The sequence below is a fragment of the Notolepis coatsorum genome (assembly GCF_963971535.1).
Source record: "Notolepis coatsorum genome assembly, chromosome: 4".
Classification (NCBI taxonomy): Eukaryota; Metazoa; Chordata; class Actinopteri; order Aulopiformes; family Paralepididae; genus Notolepis; species Notolepis coatsorum.
In genome coordinates, this window is record NC_140168.1 from 68,577,557 (window position 1) to 68,603,851 (window position 26,295).

Here is a 26,295-nt window from a genome sequence, read left to right on the forward strand (position 1 = left end):
GAGAAGGATAGAGGAAGAGAGAAGGATAGAGGAAGAGAGAGAAGGATAGAGGAAGAAAGAAGGATAGAGGAAAAGAGTGAAGGATAGAGAAAGAGAGAGAAGGATAGAGGAAGAAAGAAGGATAGAGGAAGAGAGTGAAGGATAGAGAAAGAGAGAAGGATAGAGGAAGAGAGAAGGATAGAGAAAGAGAGAAGGATAGAGGTGAAGGAAGACAACAAATTACCATTGTGATCTAATGGTGTGTGTGTGTGTGTGTGTGTGTGTGTGTGCGTGAGACTCACGCCAGTACTCTCTTCTCCATGATGAAGGTGAGAGAGTTGCAGACACCCTGCCTGACCTGGACTTCTAGAGGAGGGAAGAAGTGAGGGATGATCTGGAGAGAGAGAGAGACATATCACATTTAATCACCTGTACATTGTATATTACTATTGCACTTTACTGTTACATTTGCACTCCAACTTCTTTACGTTGTTGTACTGTACTTGAGCTGTATTTTAACCCATTTAGACCTAAAACGCCTGCTAATAATGCATTATATAGCCTGCATATACACACAAATGTGTTTCCTGGTTTCAATGGGTTAAAATATATTTTTTAGGGCATTCCGTGCTTCATTGATAGGACCGTCAGAGAGATAATTTGGAGAAGAAATGGGGGGAGGACATGCAACACATGTCCTAGGCCGGATTCGAACCCAGGATTCGAAACATTTTCAACTTGCTTGCGCCGCCTAAAGCGGCATTGCATTTGCATTTGTGGTCGTCCTTCAGTGGACTTTGTATGCGCTCACATGCTCACATTGCATTTGAACTTTAAAAGGTTCCCCTTTTCCCGTGCGGAAGGCACCTGATTGGATAAATGACGTGCTGGAGCTTAGGGCTGGGCGATATGGAAAAAAATCATATCGCGATAACGATATGATACTTTTATTTTATTTCTCGATATCGATAATTATCGAATTGTTATAAGTATAATTTTTTTTTTTTTTTTTAAACATTTTTCTTTTTTTTTTTTTTTTACAACAGATGTATGTTTATTTTGCAGCAATTCTTTGTCATTGCCGCCATCTTTAGTGTTACATCCCCTCACACTCCAGTTCTCAGGCTGCAGCTGGTTTAAAAGCTAAAGTAAACCGGCTTCTCTGCTGGCTGTGGCTCCAGAGGAGTTGAACAGTTCTGGCTCTGCTAGTTTATTTTCGATCTTTTGGCGCTTTTTTGGTGGACAAACCACTGCACATGTGCACTGTGACTCGTGACTGGAGTCTAGTTCTGCTAGCACACATAGCCTACTGTGTACAGACGGTTTCAAAATGTATTTTAAATTAGAAAGCAAACAAAATAAATGGACAAGAGAAAAAGAAATCTGAATTTGGTCAGTATTGTCATTTGGACAAGCAAAGCCATTACTTTAAGTTGCAGGCAAGAAAGACAAGTCTGTCCACTGTCTCTGGTTTTAAAACTGCCCTGTTGCAGGTAAAAAAAAAAAAAAAAAAACGATTTTTCGATTTTTATTTTATTTCGATATTCGATATCGATTATTAAAATATATCGCGATATTTATCGTTATCGTTATATCGCCCAGCCCTACTGGAGCTCGAGTGCAACATCGAGTGGCTGAATGTTATCTATAGCACCTTTAACTTTCTGCTCATCCACTCCCAGTCTGTGGAATGCTCTCCCTGACCACCTGAGAGCACCACAGACCCTAGATGCCTTTAACCCCTTAAAGGCCAACTTGCAGGTTAAACCCTACTCTTCAATTATGGGTAGTTTACATCATTGGTATCTATTTTCATTATACATTTTTTTCCATTTGACGCCGGAAATTCCACTCAGAAATGGTTAAAAAGGTCCATGCACGAATAACATGTATGGAGCTAATCAAAAAGCTTATCAGACGCTATCAGTGCCGTGACGTCACTGCCGGTAACTTATGCCTTATGCCCGTCCGGGTCATAGTACCACGCTGGCTATATGGCTCTGGCTAACGTTACCCCGCTAACATTAGCATTATGTCTACTGTCGTGAACCATTTTAAATCAGGGCATGTAAAAGAGTTTTGGGAACGAGTAAAATGAGCAGGTCCTCTTCTCAGACCTGTGGGGCAAAGCACTGCACACGCATCATGTCGGCTAGCAAGCTACACGTCACGGCATGTTGATACGATAGCAGCCCTTCAGATAGCACTCGGTGCATCACAGTCACGAAACGGGCTACCACGATAGCTATTAGCTAACTAACGTTAATGTTACAAGCTCAAACACCTTATAACTACTACTATTGTCGTGTCCATAAGTTCCCTGGCAGAATACTTTGTTTGTGAGGACAAAGGTATACAAAGAGGAGAGAACCATTTTAAATCGGGGCATGTTAGGAGTTTCGAGAATGCTGGCTACCAAGCTAGCTAACTTAGCTACTAACGTTATATACACAATATGTACGACACAACGACACAATGATTTACATTATTACAAACATGGTAGCGTGGTGGTTGTGGTGACAAAATGTTTGATAAAAACGCTAAAACTGGGTCAATTTCGATACAAAAAAATGTCCCTCTTCATGAAAGTCACCGTTGGCCTAGTCACATTGTTTATTGAACAAAAATACAACATGCAAGTGGACCTTTAAGCATACCCCGACATTTAGCATAAAACGCCTGACGATTGCATACCCAAAGTAATTTGCGATTTATTATACTTTATACTTATAGCACATGCTTGAGTCTGGTCTCTTTCGAAAGGTAACATTCTGATGAACTTTTTAAATCACTTTGAGTGCTAATGTATTAGAGAAATAGACAAACTAGACCATTTAAATAATATAGATAATATGTTTGGTAAGGCTGTCCCCGAAGCCTGTTTTTGGGATTCAAACTTCGTCAGGGTTCTTCGAACGGACGTTTGAACCTTCAGTTTTAATTTTATTTTTATTATTATAATTTCTATAATTTTTTTATCCTTAACACTTTGAGTGCCACGGACAAGTTTTGTCGTTAGTTCATGCCGCCAGTTGAGTGCCACCAACGACATATAGTGTTTGTTTGTCGTATTTTTTTTATTAGCGAATTGAATTCATATTTCATCAATCGAGCCTTACGCTAGTGTTGCAGACTCTCTCTGAGCTCAATTGTGAAAATACCGCCCCCTATCGTCTCTCCCTGTGTAACTGCACCCCATTGGTTTAGACTGATGGGGGGGGGGGGGGGGTCCAGCCTCCTCATGCTCCGGCGAAGCATCTGAAGAGACCCAAGTTGATCGCCGAGCCGGAAAACGCGTGGAATACATATTTACAGTACCCAACGCTGAATCAATAAACGCGATCGATATTTGGAATGGCGATCAGTAATTGGAATAGTCTTTTTGGATAACATCTGATCTGAGGTAAGCAATTTATTTGACCAGTCTTGGGGTAATCGGATCTGTTTTGACCTATATATCAGCGTGTGCCCCAGGGAACAAAATAAGTACCCGCCAAGCGCCAATGGCGGGCAGATTTAAGGTTTGGCGAGTAACAATGAGAGGTCTGCCCGCCAACTGGCGTGTAACAAAATAGTTCATATCGATACTCTTATTTTGAAAATCCTGTGGCAGGTCTAATTTCCGCCCCAAGCGCAGCTCCAGTAATAATATCTATGTCTCCGGCAGCTAGCAACGTTCGGTTCATATCGATACTCTTATTTTGAAAATCCCGTGGCAACTCCGCGAGTCATATCTGCCCAGTCCGTGCTAATGTCTGCTGGCATTAAGCAGAGCAGGGCTACAGAGCAGTGCGCCTATTTTGTGACCCGAAATAAGTCTGTGGTTTTTTTTCTCTTCCTCACAACGGGTCGAATGCATCTAACATGCTTTGCATCGTCGCCATTCCTTTATGCCCACATCGCCCGAAATTAACGTTACGTTAGAGTAAACTAACAAGCTAATCCTGATCAGAGGCAGAGCCATAGAGAACAGCAGAAAGTGTGGACTGAGGAAAGGGAAAGGGGGGGGCACTCTCCCTTTCTGTGTGTGTGTGCGCGTTTGGAAAGTAAGGCTGAGTTTAAAAAAAAGATTATGTTTATTTTATGTGTCTATTCATTCTGTTTGAACCAATGTGGTTTTTCTTCACAGTTGCAGATAAAGATTAGGCTACACTAATATTATAGTATACAAAAAAACGTTATATTCATTAAAGAAAGTTGATTTAATAAAAAAAAGACTCATTTAATCAGATTAATCACTTTATTCAAATTGAGGATTTAGTTTGAGGATATTTAAAAAATAAATAAAAAACTAAAATGTAAAACTTAAATTTTTAATTTTTTTTGTTTTGTTTTAATTAAAAGCGAAGGTTCGAACAAACCCTGACGAAGTTCGAATCCCAAAAACAGGCTTCGGGGACAGCCTTATTGGAAAGACGATGAAGTCACTAGTCAGGAGTATATTATAGTAAACTGAGGATTACTGAGGATGGACAGATAATGTGGATATTCAAATATAAAAAAAAATAATAATAATAATAATAAATGAATTCATGATCATCATGCAACATAAAACAATTGTAGAAACGGTTTGAGAGAGAAGGGGGTTTTAGGTTGCGTAATTAAATATATAAATGTAAATATTATTATTATTAACCCTTTAATCGCCAAGGACGACTTTAGACGTCATTGCTCGCCATGCTTAATCTGCCAATGACGTCGTACAGCGTCTTTGAGATCAATATTTCAAAGATCTGTCATGGCAATCATATTTCACCCACGGAGACTTGAGACTTGCTGTTGATCTCCTCTCAACTCTCCAACGGTTCAAGACCGCCATCTGGTGGCCGATCGGCGAATCGCCAAAACCGGAAGTGATGGGCCGGAAGTGGTGCTCACCCATATTTCGTCCGGCCACTCGCTATCGCTCCCGGGACTCCAGCTTTATACACTGGATAGCGATCCGTTGCCAATAACTCGATAAACAACATGATTTGGACGTATATAGTATTACACAACCTGGAACTGGACCAACTAGATCGACATCCTGTTACAAAGGGTCAGATTAAACCGAATATATATATTTATTACTTGAGATATATTGTATAATATTTGTATATCGTCTGATATCCCTTGTATATTCTTTGTACATATACACGGAATATCCCTTTACCTAGGTACAGGCCAGACCATAATATTCGTTCTCCTATTGGACAGCGACCCCCTAGGCGCCACGGCCATACCCCCAATGTCTAGTTCAAAGCCACCGCTAAGACATGTCTCAACATGCCCAGGTTTGCGCAGTAATACGAGACAGAAATAAGGTTGGCACTAGATTATTCACCTTACGTATAAATACGGCGCAGGTGGATACAGAAGTAGTCTTAGTAACTAAAAGCTGAAGCCTTCACCACGATACAACGTGCTGTGAAGTGGGCCCGTTTTGCCCCTAAATAGAGCCTTGAGACCGCGTGCGAATTGATAGCTGAAGTGTCAGAGTTTAACGCTGTATCGTCGAGTTCGACTTATTCTATTATAAAGTAATAGTCTATTATGTATAGTGTATCGTGCGGCTACCGTTCTACAGTGACCAGAATTACCACCGTTTCATCGTACCGAGCTAGTGCGCTTATCCAGGCTGGGCGGCCTAACCTTGTGCCGCCATCCGAGGAGCCCTAGACGAGAACCGTGTGGATATGTACACTGGATAACCTACACCGACGAATGCAGAGCCCTTTTCGGCTGGATTATATTGCTTTGGTCCTGTGGCTGCTGGAGCAGAGAACCGTCTACCCCCACTACCGTGTGGGATCTACCCTGTGAGGAGCCCCGTCAAGCCCGCCTCTAGGACTCAGAGGCTGGCTAGCTTTCATCCATGCTGCAGTGCATACCGGAGTATAGCTGTTGCTTTGTCTAAGGACCAAGGGATTATTGCACCGTCTCCTGTACCTGGAGTCTCTTTATTCCTCATTGATCCAGACTTTTGCTCCCGACAATTCCTCTCCCCTGCTGGCTTACAACCGGAGGGAACCCCCTTAGTATCTCCAGCTGACCTACGAGTGTACCTTATATAATTCTTATGCTACAGGTGGTATTAATTATCCCCATCGTAATATGCTCATGGACTTACGCTCTTGACCTATTCATGCACATTCTTCGCCATACAAGCGCGACCCTAATTCTCAATACTGTAATCTAATATTGCTGCTCTTCTAATAAATATTCCAAACAGGACTTTCTTTGTTAAGCCGTGTTATTGTGTGGGTGTTCATCATATATACCTGTGTACTGTATGGCCAGTAATTAAAGTACATAACTCAGTAGTGGTTTAATGATACCATACTTTCAATACAGTCAGGGAATTGTACCCCTCAGTTACAATTGGTCCTTCGAGCCGGATAGTATCAGTGTAATATCTAAATATAATATTGATATTAACCATGGCCAGCGGTGAACACTCCACAAACGGCTCTCCTAAGCTAGAACGCCCGCAGCGCAGATGGCAGCCACCTCCTTACCTAGAGGACTACGCTGCCAGTCTAATACCTAGCTTTATACAGACGTTAAATGCGGGAAAAGCGGATAGTAAAAGCATGTCAAACCCTACCGACCAGGCGACCTTGCCAGTAGAGACCCTAGTGGGTTCTAACGTAACTGACCAAGCTCACAGGGGGGACCAGGAGGGACATGACATGACTATACCCCCCGACGACGTCAACGGGACGGTCCCCGGAGAGCTCCAGGATAAAAAAAGCGCTCCAGGGACGGAACCCGACCCACTACCAGAAGAGAAGCGCACCCAGGAGATAGACCTCCTCGGAGCGCGCCAGGAGAACGGATCTCCAACGAGCACTGTCAGAAGCCGATCACCTCCATCAGTGTCTTCCCCCAGCGAGGCGGACAAGATGCTGGCGCAGGCATTTATCGCCACCCTGGCAGCCTCCACTGAGCGCGATCGCCTCCAAGCACAGACGCTTAGCGAGCGCGAACATTCTTCCATGGAACAAGAGCGCCTCCGAGCGCAACACCAAAGTGAGCGCGAACACTCTACCATGGAAAGAGAACGCCTGCAGGCTCAACAACTGAGTGAGCGCGAACAATCTGCAGACCAAAGAGAGCGCCTTCACGCGCAACTCTAAGCGCAAGCCCTTAGTGAACGCGAACACTCTGCGACCCAGCGAGAGCGCTTCCAGGCGCAGCAAAGGAGTGAAGACGACCGCATACGCCTGGAGACCAGACGCCTCCAGACGGAAGAGAATATTGAAAGAGAACGCGCCGATGCCCAGCGCGCCGCCGCCGTTGCACAGCGCGAAGCCGCCAATGCACAACGTGACGCAGCCCAAGCCCAGCACGAAGCAGAGCGCGACCTCGCTCACATCAAGCGCGAAGCCGAGCGCGACCGACTACAAGCGCAGATAATGGAGCAACTGATTGCCAGGGCGACTCCCCCTCTCTCCGCACGGAGCTCCAGGGCATCGTCAAGGCAAGGGTATAGGGCACCTTCCCCTACCCGACCAAGCGACCCGGAGCCCGGCCAACAGAAAGAGCCTATATACGTCTCCGAACCCCCTCCCCGACCGGTCCATGCGAGACCCAGCAACAGGGAAGAACCGGCCTACGCCGCCGAGAGACTGAATAGACGATTGCAAGATCTAGAAGACCTAGCAGAGGAAGAGGAAGAGGAGGAAAGTCAAGCCCACCAGCAGCATCGTACTCCACAGGACCAGGAGGTCCAGTACAGCCCAGACTTTACCCCCGAGGCCCTGCATTACAGACCCCCGACTCAACTCAAGGGTGAGTTTGACGCACCGTCAGCCCCGAGGAACAGCACCTGGGTACCCGGGCTTTGGTACCCACCAAGTACCAGCCCACAACGACACGTACGGGGAGACTCGCCCAGGAGGCCTCTCCCCCAACGCTCACCGATGTGCCAGCCATCCATGGCATCGTACCTTGGCACACCGACGTTCCCGGATTTCACACACGAGGACAGAGCACAGTACACGGAACTACGAATGTGCTAAGAGACTATGATGTCCGATGTCCCCGATGAGACGTACAAATATGCTATCCTCCTCAAGCACCTGAAGGTGCCCAGAGCGCATAATATAGCGCTGGCATATTCCAACTCAAGTACCCCATACACCGCGGCTCTAGTAGCCCTCGACCAACGTTATGGACGCATATGGGACTACGTGATACAAGAGATAAGGAATATTGACCGTCTCCCCCCAGCCACAGACAATCGCTCATTGGATGACCTCTCTATCAAGGTACAATCCCTGGTAGGGATGCTGGGGGCACAAAAGGAAAAGGGTAGGCACGAACTGTACGCAAACTCTAATGTTGAAAGGATATTAGAGAAGCTTCCTCCCGCCCGACAAGAGCGCTTCAGGCGGCAAAGAGACCACCGTGATCCCAACGGTCCCGAGCCATCCCTCCTAGATCCGGCCGACTTCCTCGCGAGAGAAGTCAGCAGCCTACGACTGGATACGTTCGTGCGGAGTGGACCAAGCCCCAGAGAGGGACCTCGGAGATCCAACGATAACCGCAGGCTGGTGACCGTCATGCACCAAGCCGAATCAGTACCGCGTAACAAGAACCACAGCACCCCCTCGACGAAAGAGAAGTGGAAGATTGTATGCCAGTACTGCGAGAAAGAACATTGGCTGTCACACTGTGACACGTTCAAGAAGATGACCGCAGACGAGGTGAGTCAATGGATAAAGTCCAACCGCCGCTGTTACCGCTGTGCGCGCAGCCATATGGCAGCCGAGTGCCGCTTGAAGAAGAGGTGTAGTCGGTGTGACGGAGCCCACTTGGACGTCTTGCATGACAGCATCAAGGGTTAACTCCCTGAGAGGTCATTGCTAGGTCAGCAGTAATGAGTTGATTGACAGCTCCCTCTGAGTCATGCCACCTGCTACCCCTAATTGATTTGAATCCTAACTGACGCAATGACTATGCACTATGGACCCAATGTATTTCAATGAGGGCTGAGGCGTCCTTCACGCTCACGATGATTAAAGCAAAACGATAACAGATGAAGCTTAGTCGTCTTAATATGAGCACTTGAAGGGTTATGTGAAGGGTTATGTGCGATGTTGTGTAATTCCGTCGACAATTGTGGCCTGGGTGGCGATCGGAAAACAAGGGAAGGAACGGTAAAAAATCTGATTTTAGCTAGAGTGGAGAACCCATTCGTGTCTATGTGGAGCATGACTTTCAAAGAAATGGTCATAAGTTGAGATAGAAATGTCCAATTCCATTTATTTTTCTTTTGTGAGCGAGGGCACAGTCGTGTCATCGTTTTGATGTGTTGTTTTTATATCTATGTCCAAAATTTTGATCACTGTCGCAATTTACAAAAGGTGATGGTAAAACAAAAAAGAAATCAGCTTCTACTCTATTTAATTACATTCCGCCATTCATTCCCTATGGACCGAAATGTCCCGTTTAAAGTCGATTTGTACGGTGCGGTGAAACTTTCCAAAAACGAATAGCAACTCGAGTTGGACCAAGCCGGTCGTTTTGATACCTTACACGTGTATGTGGTGCCAAAGCTCTGGGAGGAGTTAGCGGACAAAAATCGGCGGAATAAAGAATAAAAAATAGTATAGATTACAATAGTGTGGGTGGTCACCCACTAATAACTAGGGTTGGGCACCGAGAACCGGTTCTAATAGGAACTGGTTCCTAACTTCCGGTTCTGGAACCGGAAGTAACATATTTGCATTTCGATTCTTAAAAAATATCAAAAACTTTGTTAATTAATACCCTAGTTACAGTACAGCAACCAAATTAAACTGTATCAAGTCAACTGACAATGTGAATAGTATGAAAAGCTGTGACCTGTTTTGACCTGCACCTCAAAGAATCGTAATCGAGAATCGTTTAGAACAGGAATTGTTCAAATCCAAACGATGCCCAACCCTACTAATAACATATTTTACTTTTTAAATATTAATTTTATATATTATTATAAAAAATATTTATTACTTTTGTGTTGACTTGTTGCGATATGCCTGTTTTTGGGTTCGAGCTGAGAGGTAGGAGCTGGAAACAGTGGAAAACATAACGGCTCCATAGCCTGAAGTCTTATAGTCATACAGGTCCAAAGTTTATACAGTTTTTGTAGTAGTACCGTTTTGTACAGAAATAATTCAGCGTGATTATCCAAAATGGCCGTTCCATTCATCAGTATGTACGCTATACGGTATGCCGAACATTGAAGGTCCTCAAAACACTTTTTTTTGCTCCACACATTTTATGTTCTTACTCTTTTACTAGTTTTAGCCCTTCTTATTTTATGTTATTTTACTCTTTTACTAGTTTTAGCCCTTCTTATTTTATGTTATTTTACTAGTTTTAGCCATTCACATTTCATGTTCTTTTTACTCTTTTACTAGTTTTAGTCCTACTTATTTTATGTAATTTTTTTTTTTTTAAATTTACTCACTTACTAGTTTTTATGTTCTTCTACACTTTAGTGCCTTGAGATTTGTTCCACAAATATAAAGTGCCCCTACAAATCGAATATGTTATTATTATTATTATTATTAACACCCATCAGCTAGAATAGCAACCCTGCCCTCCAGTAATCAACACTCAGTTTCAGTTCAGTGTTTGACGTGTTGCACAACAGGCCTGGGTCTTGGCACTGATCGATTTCTATTCACAAGGTCCAGATTCCATTTAATTTGATTTGATTTGATTAAATTCCATATGGATTACATTTGGTTCGATGGCGCTGGTTTCAGGGGGCCGGCAGCACCTGCCACTGAAGATGTCATTTGGTGAACTGAGTTTCCAGAGTAGTTCAGCAGCAACTCAAACTAGAGACATCTGCAGGACGGGAGGGTGTGCTGGAAATAACGTCTAGCTAAAATCTTCACACATATCCACTGAAAAAAGGCATAGATTAAATGATCGACCATGGTAGACAGAACACAATGTAACTTTATTTTAATCCAGTAATGAGTTTTAATAATAATATTTCTTATGTTCATATTAGTGCTGTCAGGCGATTAAAAAAATGTATCTACCGGTAATTAATTACAGGATTTGTAATTAATTAATGTAATTAATCGCATTTTAATCGCATAACCATTTTATGCCTAATATTCTGTATTTTATAATAATATTTCAAATTGCATGTGTCCGGATGGCAGAATTCAGTACTGTATCTACAAAACCTTCTGTTTAATCATCTTCCATCTATTAATTTGCTTAGATTTTTCAGGTCTGGTCAATTTTAGCATGGTGTTATTCACAGTCAAAGAAAAAAAGAATTTAATTGATATTCTCATTTGGTTCATTACAATTTACTCAAGCCTAGTAACAGACACAGTATTTCTGACACTGGGAATACATTCCCTGAGATCCATAGATGTCCCTAGAATCCGATACCAAGAACATGCAAATAGATCATATTAAAAAAAAAGTCTGTAAATGTGTATTCTACGTTCTTATGGAATGAATTAGATAAAAATATAAAAAATTTCGGTTTGTAATTCATTTTGAGTTCATTTTCATAACGCGATAATTTGCTGTGTAATTAATTAATCTAATTAACGCGATAAACTGACAGCCCTAGTTCGTATATTATATTCTGTGTGTGTGTGTGTGTGTGTGTGTGTGTGTGTGTGTGTGTGTGTGTGTGTGTGTGTGTGTGTGTGTGTGTGTGTCTTACCCGACACATGAAGTCCAGCAGGGTGGCAGTGATGGCAGGATGAGGCTTCATAGAGTGATGCATCACTAAAATGGCTGGTTCTGAGAGAGAGAGAAAGAGAGACAGAGAGAGAAAAATAGATGGTAATGATCATTAAACTCATCATGATACTTGTTTTCTATGGAACTGTCCATTACCGTAATTTTCTGACTATAAGCCGCGGCTTTTCCCCCCATTTTTCGACCCTGCGGCTTATATAACGGTGCGGCTAATCGATGGATTTTTACAGCTAACTGGGCGCACTCCCTCAGCTCTGTGACCGTCAGATCAGACTCCTAAATCTGCTGCAGCAGTGCACGCCTTGCCCCTCCTCCTCCGCCTCACATAACCACGTCAACAAACCATTACGGCAAGAGGAGTGCATGAGCAGCTCAGAGCTCCTCTTTCAACATAACTGAAGCATTAAACAAAATGACCCAGTCAACAAACTATTCACTTTAGTTTATTAAAGGGGACATGCATTGCTATTCCTTGCACTATTTGGGCAACTTTACACAATTCCTGTGAGTCTATTGAAGACATCTGTATGTTTTTTTTCAAAAAAATGCATTGTTTTATATTTCTAATCAAGTACTCAAAACCATAATTTTTCAGCCTCAGGATTTCAGGCTGTTATGGCCTGGCTCCGCCCATAAGCACTTTGAGTGACAGTCAGCCCACACAGTCTGCGACTGGTAGACAGAGAGAGACAGAGAGACAGAGAGACAGAGAGACAGAGAGACAGAGAGAGAGAGAGAGAGAGAGAGAGAGAGAGAGAGAGAGAGAGAGAGGGAGGAAGAGATAGATCATTAGAGAGAGAGGATTCACTTCCTTGTGTGCGTCCAGCAGACATGGGGCTGTTGCAGTGGAAAAAGACAGGCCGTTATTGATAAGCCCCCCCCCCCTACCCTCTCTCCCTCCCTTTCTTCTTTTTTTCTTCTTTCTTTCACTCTCTCCCTCTGTGTCTCTCCCTCTCTTCTTTTTTTTTCTTTCTTTCAGGGGCCTTTCTCACTCACTCATTCTGTCCGTACCGTCCTCATTCCGGGTCAGATTGTGAACTCCCCCCCCCCCCCTCTCCCCCCTCTAGTTTGTGTACACACTGCGGTCTTGGTTCGCTTCGGGTTCTGTTTACGTTTTGCCTTTTGAGCGTGTACGCTTGCCGTAGGCGATGATGTCACGTTCGAAAATGTAAACAGGAAGTGTCTTAACACTACTGCGGAGACTGGATGCTGATATAAAATGAACAAATTACCAATAAATATGAAGTTATATTTGAACCTCTGTTGTCAAGCCTTGTCAATATAACCCACCCCATTTTATCACGAATGGATGGTGTTGTAGTCCGCTTTTGAGCGTTTTGCAGGGTTAACGATAGCGCTAAGCTAACGGCTAACGCTAGTTAGCTTAGCCTTTTACTAGTAACATTGCTGCATCGATTATATTGAATGTCATTGATCTACTGGTCGACCACGGCCGACTGGTTGGGCACCACTGGTCTAATAGAAATAAATGCATTCGAACAAGAAAGTATAGTATACAGCAATGGCTAACGCTAAGCTAACGGCTAACGCTAGTTAGCTTAGCCTGTCCAGCAGCTAACATCCCATCGCTCGTGGCAATTATATTACATGTCATTGATCTACTGGTCGACCACGGCCGACTGGTTGGGCACCACTGGTCTAATAGAAATAAATGCATTCAAACAAGAAACTAGAAATGTATAGAAATAGCATGGCAAACAAAAATTGCCAGGCCTAATGCAAGCCAGAAGTGCTGTGCTTTGTAATGTGGCTTCATGTTTTCATCCACTGAGCTGTGAGGTTCCACATGCTTGTTTTTGGTTGAGGTCTGAACTCTCAAATTGCCCATAAATATCGTTTTTGTGGGTATTGTCCAGTGTGGTTTTATCTGCCCAAAATTCAAGCAAGCATGACAGTAACAACGTTGTGTGTGTCACGCCCCCCCCGCTCCCACGGCCCGATTCCGAGACCACCTAATCCAACTGGCCCCGTTCAGCGGGGGGTAAAACGAATCAGCGCCGTTTCGCATCCCAAAAGGGGTGAGTGAGAACACTCCCCCCCGTGCCCCGGGGCGGTGATTCGATCCCAATACCTGAGTGAGAAAGGCCCCTCACTCTCCCTCTGTATCATTCTGCTCTCCGCGGGGCGGTGTGTGGGGGGGGGACCTGCGCGCGGAGTGTTTGCACAGTGGTCTCTCTCTCTCTCTCTCTGAGTGCATGCAGAGGTGTCGGGTTTCACTCTGCCTCCCAGTATGAGGAAGTGGTTTCCACTCGCTGTTTAGTCTCGGTAGATTGTGGGCGGGCATTAGCACCAACCACAGAGCCAATCGCATCACTGTCCGCTTACCCAGGCCCAGGTGACGTCACGACATGCCTCAAATCAGGATGACCTAATTAAATCTAGCAGGAAATGGTCTGAGCTGAATCAGAGCAATCCGCCAATATGGTATTTAGACACAAAAACACATTGATACTAACTCCTATTACTATAATACAATGCTAGAGACTGAAAAATGACATTTATAATGCATGTCACCTTTAATACATGAGGCGTTGTCTAATGTTATCTAGCTACTGATAGCTCCTGATATCAGTTTGGCATTCGATTTCGCAGGTGCTGGCTAGCGCTGGCTAACTGGCTATCATTATGAGAGCAAACGTTGGTAGCTACTGTACCTGGCGCTGGCTAACTGGCTATCGTTATGTAAGCTAACGTTGGTAGCTACTGTACCTGGCGCTGGCTAACTGGCTATAGTTATGTGAGCTAACGTTGGTAGCTACTGTACCTGGCGCTGGCTGACTGGCTATCGTTCCGGTTTAAACAAATGTTAATAAATGGGAGCTTCCTCAAACAGCCATCTCTTTCCCGACAATCCCCTCTGTGCACGAACTAGGGATGTCCCGATCACGTTTTTTTGCTCCCGATCCGATCCCAATCATGTGATTTCGAGTATCTACCGATACCGATATTTCTTGATCCGATCAAAAATATATATATATATATATATATATATATATATATATATATATACATTTTTATTTTTTTCAACAAACATGACCATGTTCACGTCTTAAACTCATACTGAGGCCTTAGTTTTGGTTTTAAATTGCATATCATCATTCATTTATTTATTGTTACACAGAGCAGAAGAATTTTGCCAAAACAAACCAATAGTATCCAGCTGCAGAACGGCAGACCAGCCACTAGGGATGGGTACCGAATTCGGTACTTTGAAGGTACCGAACCGAAACACGTCGGTACTACCGAGTATCGATTCAAGTGAGATACTGTTTTTTTCTTCTTTTTTTCCTTTTCTTCTTTTCATGTCAACGTTCACACGCACAATATATGCTTACCTAGGATTTGACTTGATTCAACAACAAAGCAGTCGGAGCAATGGCAAGCCGAAAACGGTCGAAATTGTAGTTATTTGAAGTTTGGATAATTTTTTTCACGACTGAGGTAGGTAAATAAAAAATGTTGAGACTAAAGTACCGAAAAAAGGTACCGTTGGGTACCGGTATCGATTCACAGGTACCGGTACCGTATCGGTTAAAATGTGAAAGGTACCCATCCCTACCAGCCACACTCTCAGACCCAAACGCATTTCCTTTGATTTAATTATACATCAAATGATGTATGTCAAGGATTGCAATGCCTCGCTTGAATGAAGTTAACTTTTCACCTGGATAACGTGAAAAATTGGGATTAAAAAATATATATATATATATATATATTTTTTTGGGTCCGAGAGTGTGGCTGGTCTGCCGTTCTGCAGCTGGATACTATTCGTTTGTTTTGGCAAAATTCTTCTGCTCTGTGTGACAATAAATAAATGAATGATGATATGCAATTTAAAACCAAAACTATGGCCTCAGTATGAGTTTAAGACGTGAACATGGTCATGTTTGTTGAATAAAATGAAAAAAAAATTCCGATTTATTTTTTTGCCGATCCCGATCTTCGGAAAATCACGTGATCGGCCCCGATCCCGATCACGTGATCGGATCGGGACATCCCTAGCACGAACCCTTACATATGATAATTAAACATTAAAACACCTGCAGCTTATAGTCCAGTGCGGCTTATATATGTACACATCATTCAATTTAGCTGCTGCGGCTTATATTCAGGTGCGGCTTATAGTGCGAAAATTACGGTAGTTTAGTTCAATCAGTGTCCATCTCTGGCAAGCAGTGTCTGTTACCAGATTCACTGGCAAGGCTCTGAGCAGCTTTCGATTATGCGTTTCGGACTATAACGTTGGATCAATAAACGCAATCAATATTTGGAATGGCGATCAGGAATTGGATTAATCTTTTTGCAGAAAATCTGATCTGAGGTAAGGAATCTATGTTACCAGTTTTGGGTTAACACTTTAACTGCCGAAAACGCCGGAACTCGTCATTCCCCGCCATGCTCAAGTTGCCGAGGACGGCGTAACTCGTCTTTGATATCAATATTTCAAAAATCTGTGATCGAAATTATATTTCCGTTCCGGAGCCTTGACACAGTGCTGATCTCCTCTCAACCCTCTAGCGGTTCAAGAGCGCCATCTGGTGGCCGATCGGCAGATCGAAACCGGATATCAACCTTTGAACCGGCAGGACTCACTCCATATGGGGTCCGGGCACTCGCTAATGTTAGAAAGACTCTGTCTTCACACAGTGAACATCGATCGGTGGAAATAACTCGAAAAAAAAACATGATTTGGATGTATATACTATTATACAACCTGGAAATAGATCGGGCATTTCAACATCCCATAATCGAAAACTGTCTACTCCACGCTGATCGCCCAACGGCCCGAGGAGACTGGGGTGAGTTTTAGCGTGTAGTATTACCGTGTTCGATATAAACTGCTATGATGAACATATGACACCCATTAGATGAATGGTATAACGTTGCCCACGGAATTATAAACGCCCCCTCGCCCATCCGGTCAACATCAGATGACGTGTAGTAAATTCTAGAAGTACGTCCAGTTGAAATTTTTGATCTCGCACAGATTCCTACCAAACTGTATTTGATCATCAATATAATGCATTTGGGGCTATAAATCACGTTCTGGAGAAAGCTGCAGAAAGAGATGAAAACATACTTATACTTTAGACCATATTTTAGTATTTTTTTTTAGAATATGTGAATGAAAAAGTTTAACGTTGCTACACCATGAACAATACATATAGGACATTGAATGGGCCCTAATAATGGCAATCTAGCAATAGAATTTAAAAAGTTATAGCCCTGCAAAGAAGGGGAACTTCTCCATGTTAAATAGAGCTGGCAAGGGATGGTATATAATTTAACCTTGGGCAATCAAAGTGTTAATCAGAGTTGTTTTTCACAGCGTTCACAACGTGTGTGGCGTTAGGCGCGGCACGAATAAATGATTTTTCAGCCCGCTTTTGTATCGTGCATAAGAACACAAATACTCTCGATAATCTAGCGTTTATTTGAAAACTATTCATAAATCTGCCGGAAAACGTGTTTTGTGTATTCCAGTAAATGGCTATTTTCGCAGAATATTTTTTTCTTTCTAGAAATCTCCAAAACTATACTCGTATTCAAAACGGTATAAAACGGAAATGTACTGATGGAAAAACAATCCGTTTCGTACATGTTGACTGCAAGCAAGTCATTGATAAGCGACAGGTGTATTAGTGTATAAGATATAGTTTAATCGCTCGCAAATGTGCTCGTCCTCCCATTGATTAACGTGCTGGCATCCAAGCGATAAATCGTCATATCCGGCTGGCAACCAATGTGTTAAAAGTGTGAGTGTGTGATGTGTGTGTATTGTGTGTGGGTGTGTGTTACCTATGTTCATGATGCTGTCTTTGTCAGAAGTGAAGAACAGCCAGTCGTAGAACAGAGCCAGCTTAGCGTTGGAGGCTGCTACATTAGACTGAGAGAAGAGAAGAGGAGGGGAGAAGAAGGGAGGAGATGAAAAGAGAGGAGAAGAGAGGGGAGGAGAGGACAGGATGGGAGAAGAGGAGAGAAGGGAAGAGGAGGAGGAGAGAAGAGTAGAGGAGGGGAGGGGAAAGGAGAAGAGTAGGAGAGGGGGAATTAGCAATGCAACGTTTAGCACTTTTAAAATTCATTCAAACCTTCATTTATTCTCGAAAGGACAATTGAGGTCACCCTTAATTTTTCAATGTCGTCGAGACATTTCAATGCATACATTATTTACAATATAATAATAATAAATATTAATAACCATCTATATAGCACTTTTCACACATAGACCGCAGTCGAGAGTGCCCTACACTACAGCAACTAGTATAAAATGAACATGGGCATAAAATCAGCACACAATTGACAGAAAAAAAACAATGCATAAATTGCAGACATAAGAATAGGTATAAAATACAATAAAAGTAGTGCAACATAACGTGCAGACATAAGAATAGGCATAAAATAAGTACAATAAGTACAATGTTGCTCGAAGGCATGTGAACCCCAGCGAAACAGCCAGTCCCCCAAACACCCCACATCAATCCCCACTAAGGCTGAGCCCGAACGTTCGAACGTTCGTTCCTTACGCTGGCATTCGGATTTTAATGAATGGGTTCGAATGTTTGCAAAAAAAATTTTTTTTTAAAGAGGCGTGCAGGGTTGAGTCGAGGTGAGGAGGCGCGTCCCCGCTGCGCTCGCTCAATTATTCAATCATGGCAGCTGCAAGAAGTGGGAAGACGTCACCTCTGTGGAAACACTTTAAATTAACGGAGGATAAGGCAAAGGCTGTGTCAAATGTGCGACAAGCACTTGGCATTCCACGGTGGCACATGAACTGGATCTTGACGGCGGGCCCACCTCCTCAACCACGCAGACACTACTGCAATTTGATACCAAACCAATGAGCGAGAAGAGAAAGAAGGAGTTATTTAGAGCCATATGAAATCCGCGTTCACGGAATCACGGAATCGCGGAATTAACCAATACAAATTTAATCAACTGCAAAACGTGGAATATTGCAGAATTTGGCCTAATCTGGACTGAAATTCCGTTTTTGGGTGGAACGTTTGGTGCACACACGACCGGGGAGGTGGGGACGCTAGAGCGGGTTACACACAACACAGCAGTGCTCAAGCACCATGCCTAGGGCTGCCGCGGTTACCGCATTATCACGATATCGCCATCACGTCACGCCCACCGCAGAGTCAAGCTGATTACCGCATCACCGGCTGTTTTTTTATTTTATTTTATTTTTTATAATAATAATAATTATTATAGTTGTGTATAGCCTATTTTCTTCACGCCATGTGTTCGAAAGTTTTTCGCAGTTGCACAGTTAACATTCTGATTGAACCCCAGATCTTGTTTTGCTGCTACGGAAAGTTTTCGCTTTGAATCTGCTAAAAACATGGATCTTGTAGCGAAACCCAATCGAAGGGCATTCGAATGCCGTAAATGCTGCCGTTTTGATCCCGAAAGAAGACGGAGTGGTCACGGTTAGCGAGGACAGGTCAGTTCTGGTTCTGTTCTGGAGCAGTAGATATGCCATATTGTGTGTGTGTGTGTGTGTGTGTGTGTGTGTGTGTGTGTGTGTGTGTGCGCGCGCACTGAGGGCAGTTGCTTTAGCTGGTGTTAATTCGCTGGACACTGGGTTGAACAAACGATTCCATGACGTTATTATCTGTTATGCAGATAGATAGGACAGTCAATTCATTCCTAGTTGGTTATTGAACCAAGCGCTTGGTTAACGTTAGCTACCGCGAGTCGGACTCGCAACCAGCAGTTTCAAGAACAGGCTGAACAGCCAGCTGTTTTCAACCAATATTCCTGCTGCAAAAAGGTTTTGAACAAACTTAATGTCATAGCTTGTATTTGATGATCTTCTTCTTTGTTATTTACTTGAATGGTTTGATCATTGATTAATGGAGTAATATGGGGTTCTGATAAACTAAAATTATTTGTTAAAATAACATAAGCTGAGACTTCCGGTATGGTGAGCAGGGAGTAGGACGCGTTTTTCCCTCTCTCGCTCATGTTTTTTTAAATTCTATGTTTTAAGACTCCAACCCCTTATAATTCTTGTTTATATGCAAGTATCGATATAGCTAACTAAATATTTATCTTCGCAAAGATGTCATCCAAGACTCCAAGACCAAAACGGGGCGATGTTCAAAATGAGGAGGAGGCTGACGACGCTGTTAGCAAGGCCTGGCTGGCCACCCTGCTTGAGAGCCACAAAGAAGCTATTACCACCAAGTTCAGAAAAGCCATTACCACTCTGGAAAATAAACTTGACCAAATGAAAACGGACGTGGCCGACAACGGACAGCGGGTCAAGTCCCTGGAGGAGAATGCGGATTCTGTAAGCGAAAGAATTGCGTCGCTAGAGGCTACATGTGCTGATCTGAGGGCTAGCCAGGCTATGCTAAAGGCTAAGGCGGAGGATCTCGAGGCTCGAGGACGACGTAACAACCTTCGGATCGTTGGACTACCAGAACAGATTGAGGGCCCGAGACCAACATCCTTCTTCGCCACCCTTTTATCCCAAATTCTTGGGGCAGAGACCCTCCCTAACCCTCCAGAATTGGACCGCGCACACAGGTCTCTGGCAGCTAAACCGAAGCTGGGTGAAAAGCCTAGGCCTGTTATCATCAGGTTCCATAACTATCAAACTAAAGAACTGGTGATCCGGGAGGCCAGAAAGAGAAGAGCGGAGATGCAGTACAACGGTCAACAAATTGCTTTCTACGAGGATTATACCCTGGCCATGCTGGAACAGCGAGCACCGTACCGCGATGTGATGGCACTACTTTACAAGCGGGGGCTGAGGCCTAGTCTTCACTACCCGGCCAAACTGATGATTACGGAAGAGAGCGGGGACAGGCTACGCTTCATGTCTGTTGGGGATGCCGAAGCGTACCTCAAGGCCAAGCTAGCCTAGCGTGGACGGCTACCCAGCGAGTACCCAGCGGTAAGCTAACCTGACGCCGGGAGCAATGAACAATGAATGTAGAATGCGAGACTGAATTTATAGACATTGGTTGGGCTAAACTGGTCGACCGCGTTAGGCCTGACACTGAGACCTCATGGGGAGAGGCTATTGACATTAAGCGGACTGGCTTCTGAAACTGAACTTTATGCTTCCCAAATAGCCGACGCGGATTATATTTGCCCGTATTTTCTAACTCCTTTTTGTTTTTCTTAATATTCTTTAATAGCCCTTATTTTACATGTGTCTCTCTCGCATTCAAACTGTAGACGTTCCCTCTGTTTAGAGGCTGCTAGATAAATGGAATGGACCTGTTTGACAGGATAATGAAGGTTCTATTTGTATGCTTTAGGAGTATTCATTGCGCAGAGACTGGGCCTGAATTTACTAGGCCATCTACCTAGGTCTAATGGACACCTCGGGGCCAGCTGAAACCAACACCAACAGCAATAGGTATGATTACGACGTACTGAGTGTTCGGCTGAACTTGTGGACCTTGGTTATATTATAGTGCCCAGTCACTATAGATTGGCCACCTATGCCTCAGAAGGGTAATATTGTTGTACTGAGTGTTCGGCTGAACTTGTGGACCTTGGTTATATTATAGTGCCCAGTCACTATAGATTGGCCACCTATGCCTCAGAAGGGTAATATTGTTATTTCAATCAGAGTGACTCCTTCAAAAGGAACCCTATGCCAACCAGGTTGCTATAGCCATGACCTTGTGAATGATTGCATGCCGTTTTCTTCTGCTCCCTATTTCGTATTTTTTTTTGTCTTTGCCCCCCCCCCCCCCTTTTTTTTATATATGTATATAATCTTCCCTTTTTTTTCTTAACTTAATTTGTCTTTTCTTTTGTATGGATTTATATACATGACTCTCTATGCAGGGTGAGCATACTCAGGGTGCACATGCTCCTCTTAATATTTGAGGGTCTCACTACAAACAAGCCGGATAGTATCTGTTGGGTAGTGGGTGTTTTGTATGCATGTTTCAGGATGAATGAATGAATGAATGAAAACTTTATTAACAGATTGCAGAATGGGTACAGTACAGTACAGCTCAATACATACAATTGTTAAGGGGATGCAGACCAGAGAAAGACTTTCGTCTTGTTTACATCAGGGTCCCCCATTTTCAATTCATCGTAACATATATGACATACATGACATACAGATAGACAGTACTGCTCCATCTATACATTTATGACATACCAGATTTGCAATTACAGTACTGTTTGTGATACAAAAAGAGTCCAGAAAGAAAAGAGTATATACATTAGGCGTGGAAACTGTACATTGGATTGGGTAGGTGGGGGTGGGGGGGGGCTGTACATTGGAGGTGGTTGGGTGGGTGGGGGGGGGGGGGGGGTTGGGTAGGAGGGGTGGGTGGGGGACACTGTACAACTGTACAAACAACACTGTACATTGGATTATTGACAAGACCATACTTGGTAATTTACTGTACATTGGAGGGGGTTGTGTTCGGGCATTTACAGGGGCCAGTTTCGGGTTGCAGTCTCCCTTAGGTGTTTTTTGAGAGTGTTTTTGAAAGTGGGTAGTGATTCACATTCCTTTACAGCTTTGGGTAGGGCGTTCCACATTGATGTGGCATAATTGCGAAACGTGTTTAGTCCCTTGTTTGAGCTGAATCTGGGTTTAACATGATTTGTGGAGCTCCCTCTGGTGTTGTGATCGTGGTATTCACTGACCTTTGGGAAGTATTTTGTCATGTACATGGGTACCTTGGTCGTGTAGTGTATCTTGTAGACCAGGCCCATTGCAAGTTGCTGTACTCTGTCGTCTACTCTAAGCCATCCTAGGTTGTCAAAGTGGGCAGGGGTGAGGTGGGTTCTAGGAGTAAGGTCAAGCAGTAGTCTGACCAGTTTGTTTTGAGATGTTTGTAATTTTGTTTTTAGCGCCTTTGAGGTGCTTTGGTACCATGAGGTGCAAGCATAGTCGTAGTACCCTTGAATGAGTGCTCCTGCTAGAGTCTTCAGGGTATTCTTGTTTACCAGTGAGGAGATCCGGTACAAGAATCGAGTTCGTTGGTTGACTTTTTTTATTACATTGGATGCCATTTTGTCACAGGAAAGATTTGCCTCTAGGATGGAACCGAGGTAGGTAATATCTTCTTTCCTTGTGACAATATTGTCACCCACTGTAACTGAGAAGCCGTCGGTCTTGCTGAGTTTGTTATTTGAACCGAAGAGAATGGACTCTGTTTTGTCCATGTGTAATGATAGTTTGTTATCAGCGAGCCATATGCAGATTTTGCCTAGTTCTGAGCTGAGGGTTTTTTCAACCTGTAACTTGTTCTTGTCAGAGACCAGCAGGGCTGAGTCGTCCGCAAACAGGAACAAGTTGCAGTTACAAGCTGACGACATGTCATTTGCATAAATTAGGAACAGTAGCGGACCTAGTATGCTTCCTTGTGGAACACCACAGTTTACTGTGAGGGGGGGGGATAGGGTACCGTTTACCTCCACCATCTGCTCTCTCCCCTCCAGGTAGGATTGCATCCAGCTCACTGATAGACTATCAAAACCAATTGCTTTTAGCTTGTCAATCAGAATGGTGTGATTGACAGTGTCGAAGGCCTTTTGTAGGTCCAGCATGACCATGCCGCAGTATTTGCCCGCGTCCACCTCTTGTTTGATGTGGTCGTTTAAATAGAGAAGGCATGTGTCAGTGGAGTGGGATGTTCTGAAGCCAGGAAGCACTCAAGGTACTGACTAGGCCAACTCAACTTGCACACGCTTCTTTTTATAGTCTTAAGGTACAGGTCTCTGACACTGCCGGATGTAACTAACCACATTACCTCTCTATACATATTTTAGGTACATTGTGAGGTCCCTGAATCGGGTAACCCCTGTAACTGCATATACCTCATATTTATTACTATGTTACTCTTTAAATGTATGTATATAATTTTTTTTAGGCAGAAGGAGAAAGGGGGGAAAAAGAAAAGAAGAGAGTGGCACCTCTGTTTCAACTCTGTTTTGGTTTTGCAATCTTTATATCCCTAGTGGGCTTGGTAGCAGGGGCTAAAGACACTCTCCCCGAGCTGTTGTAGGCTGGAGGCGGGCTTTGCCCAGGTCCACTGAATTATAGGCTGACCTACACACACTGGAACGCCTCGGTTTACTTGTTCACTCAACTTTCTATGGGTCACACTCCTTATTGATTTGATGATGATTTGATTTTTATTTAGTACATACAATTTATACAATAGTATAAAAACAAGGGGTACAAGGATAACATGTGAAAGTCTGTCGACTTGTTTCCAACATGGTCCCAAGAAAAATACAATAAATCACAAAGAAAGGAAAGTCATTGGTAGCGCTTTTATGCCCATGCTCTAATGGATGAGCCTCGAGTTGTGTTGCAAATATCTTTCATTGTTATCCCAATCTTAAATTTTTTAATTTAAGCATCCCTTTTTTTGTTTTTGTTTTTATTTCTTATTTCTTTGGCTGTTCGAATGTTCGTTTAACTCAAATTTAAAGGTTTATCCGTAACAGTATTGGAGGCTGTTCGAAATTGACGGGAGAGAGGGGGGAAAAGGGGAGTGAGGATGGAGTCTCTCCGCGGACAGGCCATCTCCTTTACCTCTCATTTTGGGAAGCAGGAACAATCCAAATTAACGGGTATATCAGATGAGATTAAACGATTGGACATCCAGTATTCATCTAAACCAACTCCTGCTCTATATAAGAAACGACTCCAGCTCCAATCACAATATGATTTGCTCTCAACTAGTAAGATCGAGAGACTACTCCTGCACACCAAGCAACGTTTTTTCGAGCAGGGGGATAAGGCCAGGAAATTACTTGCGTACCAAGCACGAGTGGCGAGTGCCTCTAGACTGATTCCCAGGATAAAATCCCAATTAGGTGTCACTACAACAGACCCTACGGAAATTTCAGAAATTTTCTCCGACTACTATTCCAAACTTTACACGTCGGAGTCTTCCCAGCAGGACTGGGATCGCCCAAACCCCCTCAAGTCTCTCAAATACCCTCAGGCGAATAAAGCGGAAGCTGAAGAGTTAGGCACGCCTATAACCATCTCTGAAGTGACTGAGGCAATCAAATCTTTACAAAGTGACAAATCACCCGGGCCAGATGGCTATACTACAGAATTTTATAAAACCTACTCAGTGTTGGTTGCTCCTTTTCTACTGAGAGTATATAATGACTCCCTTCTAAAGGGCCAAATGCCGCCCACGCTATCAGAGGCATCACTGTCCCTGCTGCTCAAAAAAGGTAAAGACCCTCTCCTTTGTAGCAGTTACAGACCAATCTCCCTCCTTAATGTGGATTGTAAAATATTGGCTAAGGTCCTTTCATGCCGTCTTCAGAAGGTGGTCCCGTTCCTGATAGACCCGGATCAGACGGGTTTCATCATGGATAGGCAATCCTTCTTTAACACCAGGAGGCTGTTAAATTATATCCTTTTCACAACCACGACTGGCGCGCCAGAAATGGTACTCTCCCTGGATGCTGAGAAAGCGTTTGACAGAGTGGAATGGAGGTACCTGTTCCATACACTTGAGAAATTCGGTTTGGGACCGGGTTTTATTTCATGGATAAAACTCCTATACTCGTCCCCAGTGGCCTCGGTTAATGTGAATGGTACCAAGTCGGGCCAGTTTGCGCTTTATCACGGCAATCGTCAAGGATGCCCGCTTTCTCCCTTGCTCTACGCGCTCGCCGCAGAACCTTTAGCCATATGGCTTCGCAGTGAGGACAGATTTGAGGGGATTGAGAGGTTCGGCCTGGTTCATAAACTCTCATTGTATGCCGACGATCTCCTACTTTATGTCTCCAATCCGTCATCGTCCATCCCTGTTATCCTGGATATTCTAGAACATAGGCAGCTCTCTGGATACAAACTTAATCTCCAGAAAAGTGAATATTTACCTGTTAATGCATCTGCGGAACGGCTTCCTCAATCGCTTTTCCCCTTTAAAAGGGCCACGGAAGGATTCACATATCTAGGGATTTTTTTGGCCAAATCACCGACAGAGCTCTTCGCAAAAAATGTCCGTCCTCTGCTGGATCGCTTTAAGCTAGATCTGACGAGATGGTCCTCTCTCCCCCTCTCGCTTCTGGGAAGGGTTAACCTGATAAAAATGGTGGTCTTACCCCGATTTCTATACGCTTTTCAGCATATACCAATATTTATTAATAAAGCCTTTTACTTCAATTGATCAACTTATAGGTTCATTCCTGTGGGGTAACAAAAGAGCACGTATTAAGAGGACGATCATGCAACTTCCCAAATCGGAAGGGGGTTTGGCTTTGCCCAATCTTCGCTATTACTATTGGGCATAAACAAACTCCTTTACTGGAGGACTAGGAGGGAGGAAGAAGACCAATCCCAATGGGCTCGGATGGAAGTCTCCTCTTCAAAGTACTCACTCTGGTCTGTGGCAACATCCCAACTACCCATTTCGATCCCTATTAAACAGGTGGCTCGGAACCAAATTGTGACGGATACTTTGAAAATCTGGAATCAGTTTAGGAAACAATTTGGCCTACACGCTCCGTCGGGGCTAGCTCCAATCTCTCGTAATCACCTATTCTTACCGTCCTGTTCTGATCCTGTATTCAGAAGCTGGGCGAACAAAGGTTTGCTAACCATTAATGACCTCT

At 43.7% G+C, this 26,295-nt stretch overlaps 1 protein-coding gene across 1 annotated transcript in view; it reads right to left on the reverse strand.

The window, feature by feature from the left end:
• The window catches only part of ints3 (integrator complex subunit 3), a 120,786-nt gene that overhangs the window by 58,265 nt on the left and 36,226 nt on the right, over positions 1-26,295 (reverse strand). Inside the window, exons 11-13 of the mRNA XM_084312721.1 lie at positions 17,509-17,596; positions 11,651-11,730; positions 282-373 (exon numbers count right to left, since the gene is read on the reverse strand). Coding sequence (XP_084168847.1) covers positions 282-373; positions 11,651-11,730; positions 17,509-17,596 — 260 coding nt within the window. The remainder of the gene's footprint in view (positions 1-281; positions 374-11,650; positions 11,731-17,508; positions 17,597-26,295) is intronic.